Below are 9,357 nucleotides of genomic sequence, written 5' to 3'. Positions count from 1 at the left end.
AGTCTGCGCTCTGGCGAGGAGTACCCAGGACCTCCAGACCAGCCAGAGGAGAGGCTCATCATGGCTCTTGTGAGTCTCTTCCTCTTCTCCAACCCTTTCTAAATGGCCTCTCACTGATGCTCCCTAGACCTAGCTCTATTCCCCAACCCCTATTCCCAGCTCCCCACACACACTCCGTCCAACTCTCTGGTCTGTGTGACTCAAAAATGAGCTAGGCTCCCACCCAGAATGTGGGAAAACGGGTTGCCTCGTTGCCAGATGCTGCCACAGGTGGAGCCAGTCTTGGCTCGCCAGCTCCTCCTGCTGGAAGCTTCTGTACCTCGAGGCCTCACAAGATCCCCAGCCCAGTGCCCCCAGCAGCATCCCCCACCTTCTGGCAGAGCAGAATGAATCCTAAGTCGGATGCTAAAGAACTACTAAAATCAGTGCACCATGGGATATGGGTCCTTTACCCTCAACCCTGCCCTCCCTGAACCAGTGGAGATCTCTGCCCAGGTCACTGAACAGTCTTCACCCCTCTACCCTGAGGCTAGAGCCGTGGAATGCAGGATGTGACTGGCAGCTGGGCACGGGGGTCAGCTAGAACTTGACATGGAGGCCCCTTGAATTTGAGGCAGATATAGGACAAAACCATTTGTCACTGGTCCAACATGGCTACAGCTGATTCCTTAGAGCCGGCCTTGCCCTGCTGTAAAGCAGTTCCGGTTTGTTTTAAAGCACTGCCTCCCAGTGATCAGACCCTAAGAACTGTTCAGACCAGGGCCCACCAATAGCAAAAGAGTCCTTGTTGAGCGGTGGTGACACCTTTGATCCCAGCACTCGGAGACAGAAGCAGGAGGATCTCTGTGAGCTCAAGGCCAGTCTGGTCTACAGAGTGAGTTCCAGGACAGCCAGAGCTACACAGAGAAACCCTGTCTTGAAACATCCCCCCCCAAAAAAAAAAAATAAAGAAGAAGCAAAAGAGCCGCTGCTGCCCAGGTGCTCTGGGTTTCAGGCCCTTTGTCCTACCTATCATTTCTATTTTAGGGGGACTGGGGTGGTCCCAAAGAGCCCTGGGCTTTGGATGCCGTAGCTGAAGCACCTGTGGGAGTCTGTCTTTGGAAAAAATGAATACAGCTCTAAGGCAGAATCCAAGACTTGGGGCCAGCTTCTCCCCACGGCCTGCAGTTCTTTACCGACTGCTAGAGAGGACCTACTGTGGATAGAGGGGACCTTTCAGCAAGCAGTGTGTCCTCTTTATCCTTCCCCTGCCTTGTGAGTGAGGTGACTTATAGGATTCTGATTATGGATGTCAACATAACAAATCTCTTTCAATAACATGTCAATGAGCCTCTGTTTCTTTTTCTATTTTTAGTGCTGGGAATCAAACTCTGGGCTTTGTGCGTATGCTAAGCACTGAACCACACCCCCAGCCAATAAGCCACTTTCTGTGCGGAGAAAATGTTATGATTTGACAAAGGACCGAATGAAGTCCATTGCATTTTTTTGTCCAGTTCTTCCAGGAATGTTTATTGGGTTGCTCCAGTGCCCAGTGCTGGATATGGAGGACAGAGCAAAACAGCATGGTCTTTACACTCTTGGGGTTCCCAGCCTGTTCCCAGCTGAGGTCCTATGACTGTCCCCACTCCTGATCCTCACAGATGTGATGATGTTAAGGATTTACACAATACCTAATTTAAAAACCAGGATGGGAGCCGGGCGGTGGTGGCGCACGCCTTTAATCCCAGCACTCGGGAGGCAGAGGCAGGCGGATCTCTGTGAGTTCAAGGCCAGCCTGGGCTACCAAGTGAGTTCCAGGAAAAGGTGCAAAGCTACACAGAGAAACCCTGTCTCGAAAAACCAAAAAAAAAAAAAAAAAAAAAAAAAAAAACCAGGATGGGGGTATAAGCTGCCAGGCCCCCAACAGGTGGCCACTGACTTGGGTGGGAGGCAGAGAAAACACTGATCCATTGAAAGGACTGACTTTATCCTGGCCCTTGCCAGGCCCCAGCTCCAGGCTGAGGCTAGAGGAGCCCGAGTTCACAGGACATGCAGCCCGTCCTCTGCGCTAGGCTCTCCCAGGGCTCCAGCTTCTAAGGAATCCTGTCGGGTCCTCACCATGGGGTCCTCACCATGGCCTGGACAATTCCATTTTAGAGATGGGAGGCTGGGAGCTCCGCCCAGGAGGCGTTCCTCCCCACAGCAGTCACTAGAGGGCGCCAGGGCTCAGGGGAACCGTGTTGAGCGACCAACCTCCTTTCCTGTCCTTGTAGCCCTCTTGAGTACACAGGCCAATAACCAGGGCTTGGAATAGTGTGGCTCCAAGGGCTCCATGGTGTGGGAAGGAGGTGGCAAAGGAGGAGGCAAAGGAGGAGAGGGAAAGCCAGAACTAGGGTACTTGAGAAGCCGCCATGGCTTTTCGCGCTCCATAGGGACGCTGCCGAGATTCCACCCTTCTCCTCCCCTGCTCCACCTCTGGTCATACCTGTGTCCCTGCAGGTCCTTCTGTCTCCAGGTTCTTTCCTTCTTTTCCTCTACTGTGACTGGCACTCTCTCTGTATGCTTATTGTCTCTCTCCAAATGTCTGGTTCTACCCCGTGTGTGTGTGTGTGTGTGTGTGTGTGTGTGTGTGTGTGTGTGTGTGAATGTGTGTGTGTGTGTGTGTGAGCTCCCATCTCACACTCAACTTCAGAGCATGAATCTGTCCTCCCACCTCTCCACCTCTTCACCCTGCAGCTGCTCACAGCTTCCGACGACCGCTGGACTCTCTTGCCCGCCTCCTTAGACTTGACGAGGGCGGTGAGGGAGGAGGGAAGGGCAGCGTGGTGGGCCCACCTCTTTTTGCCTTTCTAGGCTGGGAGGCTGGGCCAGTGGGTTTTTTAACGGCCTGGGCAGCCTGTGCCGCTCGCCAGCCCTGAATGCTGTTCCCCGGCTCTGCAGTCCCAGCCACAGTCAGCATGCAGCAGCCACCGTCGCCAGGATCCTTGGCTCCTTCGGCAGAGTCCACCAAGCCCCCTTACAGCTACATAGCCCTGATTGCCATGGCTATCCAGAGTTCGCCGGGGCAGCGGGCCACCCTCAGTGGCATCTACGGCTACATCATGGGCCGCTTCGCTTTTTACCGGCACAATCGGCCGGGCTGGCAGAACAGCATCCGCCATAACCTGTCTCTCAATGAGTGCTTCGTCAAGGTGCCCCGCGACGACCGCAAGCCCGGCAAGGGCAGCTACTGGACCCTGGATCCCGACTGCCACGACATGTTCCAGCATGGCAGCTTCCTCCGCCGTCGCAGACGCTTCACCAAGCGCACAGGTGCCCAGGGCACCAAGGGCCCTGTCAAGGCAGACCACAGACCCCTCAGAGCTGCCAGCCCAGACCCAGGAGCCCCCAACACCACTCCTGGCAGGCTGTGCCCATTCCCACCAGAGGTGCCAAACCTCAAGGGCCTAAACTTTGGGGGTCTGATGGGATCGTTGCCAGCCAGTGTATGCCCAGCAACCAGTGACGCCAGGCCCCAGCTGCCCACTGGACCCAAAGAGATGTGCTCGCCCAAGTCTGCAGGCCCAAGGGAGCTCCCAGAAGCCACCTCGCCCTCCCGGTGCCCTGCATCCGGCTTTTCGGCCGCCTTCTCTGAAGCTGAGAGTCTCAGCAAGGCCCCCACACCTGGTGTGGCCCCTGAGGGCATCGGGAGCAGCTACCAGTGCCGGATGCAGGCGCTGAATTTCTGTATGGGGACTGACCCGGGCCTTGAACACCTCCTGGCCTCTGCAGTCCCCACCCCTGCTCCTTCGACTCCTTCAGCTTCTCACCGGGCCCCACCGCCCCTGCCAGCTGACTCCAAGGAACCCTGGGTGACTGGGAACTTCCCTGTCCAGGGAGGTTCCGGGTACCCCCTGGGGTTACCCCCTTCCCTTTACCGGACCCCGGGGATGTTCTTCTTCGAGTGACTGACCGCAGCAGTCCCTCCGCAGGGTCTCTGTCAACTCTTCTCTGCTGACTCCGTCTGGCTGTGGGACCTAGACCCCTCTACAAGGACCCAGCCCTGGGAGGCCAAGGACTGTGAGGATCAGAAGGCAGAAGTGAGCAGTCAGCCAGGTCCCTGGGGCCTCCAGACGAACCTGGGATGAGGGCAAGTGGGACCCTCGGGAATTTCTCTGTGGTTCTCAGGGCTAATAAAGCCAGTGCCATGGTGAGGGTCTGTCTGCTGAATGGCGGGGGCTAAGGACCAGGATGCTGGGTTCTGTGTGGGGCACCCGTCTGGAAAGGTCCTGCTTGGGACTTCCTCCTGCTGGGGACTTTCTTGGGGAGTTTCCCAGGAAGGGAAAGTAGGGCATGAGGGCAGGCAGAGAGAAGATGCAGTCCAGGTCCACCGAGTATGGGAAAGCTGGGCTGGCCTAAGAGGCTGCTTTCTGTCCTTGAACTTGTCGCTGGACACCCTCTTTACGAAGCCTCCCCATGCCCGCTGCCATCCCCTCCCAGGCTTGTTTCCGTCATCTTGCTTGGGTTCTGTGGACTACCGGCCCCATTTACAATAAATAGCAGGAGCTAAGGCTCAGAGCTCACCCCAGCTCCGGCGGAAGTTCTAAAGATCGGCAGAACAACGGGTACCGAGGTCTGTGCGGCCGGCACAAGCTGAGGGAAGGTGCAGGGTGGAAAGCAGCCTCCAGGCATGGGGGGGGGGGCAGAGGAGGAGTCGAGCCTTGCTGAACACCAGGGCTGATAAGACATCCTTCACCCGTGTGCAGACAGGGAGGCCAAGGTTAAAAAGCAGCACCTGGCCTTTATCCGAACTCTCCACAGTAATGGGACCTCTCCTGGGTCCCTGGGTCTCTGAAGAAGTCTCCTGGTAACTTTTTGCCAAAATCATATTACATTAATGTGTGTGTGTGTGTGAGAGAGAGAGAGAGAGAGAGAGAGAGAGAGAGAGAGAGAGAGAGAGAGAGAGAGAGAGAGAGATTCAGAGGCAGCTTGTAGGAGTCGATTCTCTCCTTCTACCACATGGGGCCTAGAGACCAGACACAGGGGCCATTACCCGCTTAAGCCATCTCACCCCCTCCCGTGACTCTATGAACCCATTTCCTTGAGGGTGGGGGCTGCCCTAGGTACTAAGCAGAGGCAACCGAGCTCCCAGCCTTGCCATGAGCTAACTGTCCTCTCGAGTAGAACAAAAAGTCTGCATGGTGCCCACCAGAGGACCAGACAGGAACCTGAGACCTCACTGCGCCTTCTGCAAGGAACAGAAGCAGACGGTTCCTGAGCCTCCATCGCCTCTTCCGCGCCATGGGTATGGGCTGAGGCAGAGGGGCCAAAGTGCTGGTGTGCCCCCATTTTAACCTTCGGCAGAGAGCTCAGAAGGCCCTATGTCCCATGAGGTGGCACCCAGTCAGGTGGCCTAGTCTCCCCGACAAGTCCTTCCCTGGGTGGCTTAGCCACTGACTTCAGCCTCTGTGAAGGCGGTCTTCACCCTCCTCCCTTCAGAGGCCCCCTGGGGCTTTGGAGGAAGCAAGTTGGCTGGCCTGGCTGAGCCGTCTGGTTCCCACAGACTCCAGAACTGAGGTGGAGGGGGACCTGAGGGACGAAGCTCACTGTGACTGGAAGGGGATGGGAAAACGCCTGGCCAGCTGGGGGAAGTGGACTGCCCCCCTCCTCCTCCCCTCCCATCTCCCCCTCCCCACCATGCCTGCTGCACCCCAACCAGCAGAACAGTGGGTTGCTGGGAGGGAAGGTAGCAGGGTCCCATGTAGTGAGGGGTGCAGATACACAGAGGGAGGGGCCCCTCGTGTGATGTGGGGTCAGCATGTGGGGAGTATGGGGTGGGTATGCTGGGGAGATACAGTCGGCTAGAGACAGGACGCAGTCCCTGGTGGTGATCGGCTGGGTCAGGGAAAGAGGCCGCAGTCGGGCACTGTTCCTTGCCTTGCATTTCTCTGGAGCCCTGGTGACCCCAAGTCCCTTCTCAGCCTGTATCCTAGCTGGTAGGAAGATGGGAAGCCAGCAGGGCTGGGAAAAGTACCCAGCCTCCCAAGGATGTTCAGCCTCTGAGTCCAGTGTCCATGTCCCAGAAGAGGAGACTGAGGCTCTCCAAGGACGGCTCTTGCCTCTGTTCCTTCCGGTGCTTGTGCTGGGGTGACAGTGAGACTGAGGTCCCTCTCTATGTCTTTAGCTGGTACTTCCCACACCACCATTCCACTGGTCCCCACCCAAGCGAGCAGCTGGCTCATGGAGGGTTAGTGAAAAACTGGGCTGAGGCCTTGCATGCTTGGGCCTTGGGAAGCATGCAAAAAAAAAAAAAAATAGCCAAACTCAGCTCTGGTGCCACACCTCCCTCTGTCCGTAACCCCCAAGACTGTCAAGAAATGGTGATGTTCCCAAGTAGGACCTTGGTCTAGGCCTACCTGGGAAACAATCTTGGACCAGGCCCACTCCTCTGGGCCTTGGTTTTAGCTCTTTGTCCAGAGGGTAGGACGTAGGCAATCTGATTCTGTGTCTGAGTCTCAGGGGAGTTATCTGGCCTGGGGGACATCCCATCCCTGGAGATAGTCCCATCCCTGGAGGTATTTGGCCAGGAGGCCTGGACATCATGATCTCTGCTCAGTACCCAGTGGGCACCTTCCCGCTGGGCATCCTGCCCTCATGTTCTTTCTGTGATCAACAGATACTTCTGCCTCTTGTCCGACTGCCCCCATTGGGAGGTGAAGTGTAGAGCCAGAAAGCACCCCTCATCTAGGTCACTCTAGATAAAACATCTTGATACAGATGGTCGAGGCCAAGGTCACACAGTGACCCCCCAAGTGAATCCCCAAGTCACCCATTCAACTCTCAGGGCCAGGATGTGGTGTCTGACACCTCGGGGACTCCAACAGTGGAGGCTCATCTGTCTCCAGTCCCAAGTCCAGGGACCATTTACTCCCCTTCAGGAAATTAGAGCCGAATGGGTTCTGAGACCAGATCAAATCCTAAAATGGTAGGCTCGGTATTTAAGACTATTCCCGAGCTCTTCATCACAGCAGCTCAGATTCTTGGAATGCACCCTTGATGGTGTCTGCTGACCTTCTTGCATTATGTGCATTCCAGGAGGCAGGAAGGGCCTGTTCCAACAAAATGCAGCCACCCTATTGGGCTGTCATCATCTGCTGGCATTTGGTCTGGCTGTCCAAGGGCAGAGTGCCCATCTGCCTTCAGGGGGGCATGGATGGGGTCCCCACCACACCCCAAGGGCCCGCCTCTCTCACAGACTCCTCCACTGGGCTTATCACAGGCCTGCCTCCCACCTACTGCTTCCTTTCCTGCTGAAGGCATCCCCCTGCCTGAGTTACAAGTTACTCATGCCTTCCCACACCCCCGGACAGCACTTGGCTGGTGAGAGACCCTCTCCCCCAGAGGGCGGCTTCCTGCAGCTGCCCAGTGATGAGAAAGCAGGGGGAGGCTGAGCTGGCCGGGCACATCTGCCTGTTGGGAGTTTAGGAAGCAAGGAATTCAGGCCCAGCATCCCTCCCCTGCCCAAGCTCCCATCACCCCATAACCCAGGCTGCCAGAGGCAAGGCTGCCTCCAGTGCAGTCCAAGCTGTGTGGCCTGGGAAAAGTCACTTCCTCTCCGTTTTCATCAGGACACAAATGGAGTGTCCACCCCCATGGGGCTGGTCTGAGGACACTGTAAGCTAGCATTTGCAAAGTGCTTAAGGCAGGGCCTGGCACTCTGAATTGCAATGTGAATGATAGTCAAGTGAAATAAATCTGCCTTTGGGGGCTGATATGTCCCCTTAGCATGGTGACAGTATCTAGCTGCTGTGTAAGAAGGCGATAGAATGTAAAGGAAGGATTAAACGACGCTGTGAGCTTCAATTCTGTCCTTTTCATTTCTTGCTGTGTGGATTCACTTATCTGAGCCTCGGTTTCCTCCTCTGTGCTGTTTTTGATGCCCAGGACTGGCATGTGGGACCCTCCACATCCTCACGTATAATTTGGTCAAGAGAGATAAAATTAGAATAAAAAATGTATCCCCACCAGAGGTTCCCCCCCTACACTCTCAGCCCAGTTCCCTCGGCCCCATCCTTTGAGTACACACACGCAGCAAAACTATAAACTGGAGGTTCCTCTGAGGTGCCTGATCCTCTGTCCTCACCCTGCTGGTAACTGGGTAGGTGACTCAGGGAGACAGTTGGTGGACAGAAGGAAGCAGCTCCATAGCTAAAAACAGACCGGAGGCTCCATTAGTCACTCGCCAGCCAGGAAGGCCAGGGATGCCCCCAGGTCACTGTCCTCTGGGCCAGTCCCAAGGTTGCCCAGTGTCACTTAGGTACACGGAGAGCAGCTGGTCCTTCCTCCTTGCTGGCAGCCAGCTCAGATAAGCGTCTCCGCTCTGCTCCATGCCTGCTCTCCAAAGAGTGACCCCTCCTTTCAGGGTGGCCTTCTATAGACAGTTCCTGTCATTGGCCAACACCGCCCCAAAGGAGCCCCCAAAGCCTGAGTCCGGTTAACTGCGCCGCACAATCCCTCTCCGGCAGTGCCATGCCGCCTCCGCAGGTCCCCACTGTGAGGCGTTCACAGCTGTAGGGTCTGCACTTATGTACCTTCACCTCAGAACGCAGGGTTGGGGGCAAGGGCTGTGTCCACCCGGTTCGCTTTACCTCTTCTCTACCTCGGTGACTAAAACATGGTAGGGGTGTGGTGAATGTTTACCGAGTGGATGGCGCCTCGATTACCCATGCATCCTTCACCGTGGGTTATCTCAAAGGACCCCAGGGACTCCCTCCCTCGCTCAGCACTCTCCAGGGCTTCTGGGTAAGGGCATGCATGGGGGTCTCTCTCTTCACTGACTCAAAGCAGCTTTCATGCCCACCCCTTCTTCTGCCTGCACGGCCCTCCACTACTATCCACGGGGCTCTCTCCTTCTCACTCGCAGCCTCTATCAAGCATCCTCAGATAAAAACTCCCTGACCACTGTCTCCTTCCCCCACCCAATGCGAGCTAAGGTCAGTGCCTTTTGTCCACTAGAAGCCCCCTGAGACCAGGGACTTCGTCTACTCACTGCTGTCCCTTGCAACTGCCACCCTATGTGGAACATTGCAGGGGCTCCTGAAAGCCAAATGCATGCTCAGGAGCCTGCACCAGGCTCTGCCTGGGCCTCTCATGTGACGTGGACACTGACCTTGGGAAGCAGGTATGGTCAATACCTCGTTTTACAGACAGGAGCCTGAGGCTCAAAGAGAGCAAGTAGGTGGCTTTGAACCCGGAGTTCCAGGTGCACCTTGAAGTATCTGAGTTCTTCAGATTCACTGCTGCCTCTCTGCTAAAGCCACTGGACACAGCCTCCAGTCTCTCCCATTTACTCATCTGCCTAGCGGCAGATATCAGTCAAAAGCATGAATATTACCATGC

General features: G+C 56.1%; 1 protein-coding gene across 1 annotated transcript; it reads left to right on the top strand.

Annotated features, from left to right (window-relative positions):
* The first annotated feature begins 2,866 nt into the window (after positions 1-2,866).
* Foxs1 (forkhead box S1) lies at positions 2,867-4,172 on the top strand. The gene has a single exon (XM_028887462.2). The coding sequence runs from the start codon at positions 2,898-2,900 to the stop codon at positions 3,924-3,926; it is 1,029 nt and encodes a 342-aa protein (XP_028743295.1). The 5' UTR covers positions 2,867-2,897; the 3' UTR covers positions 3,927-4,172.
* The last annotated feature ends 5,185 nt before the right edge of the window (positions 4,173-9,357 follow it).

This window comes from Peromyscus leucopus, chromosome 4 (genome assembly GCF_004664715.2).
Source record: "Peromyscus leucopus breed LL Stock chromosome 4, UCI_PerLeu_2.1, whole genome shotgun sequence".
In the NCBI taxonomy this organism is placed as follows: Eukaryota; Metazoa; Chordata; class Mammalia; order Rodentia; family Cricetidae; genus Peromyscus; species Peromyscus leucopus.
This window is presented reverse-complemented; position numbering and strand designations above follow the sequence as displayed.

Bases quoted from the DNA above. Each gene is read 5' to 3' on its own strand.
- Foxs1 (XM_028887462.2), top strand. From the start codon at position 2,898: ATGCTGTTCCCCGGCTCTGCAGTCCCAGCCACAGTCAGCATGCAGCAG.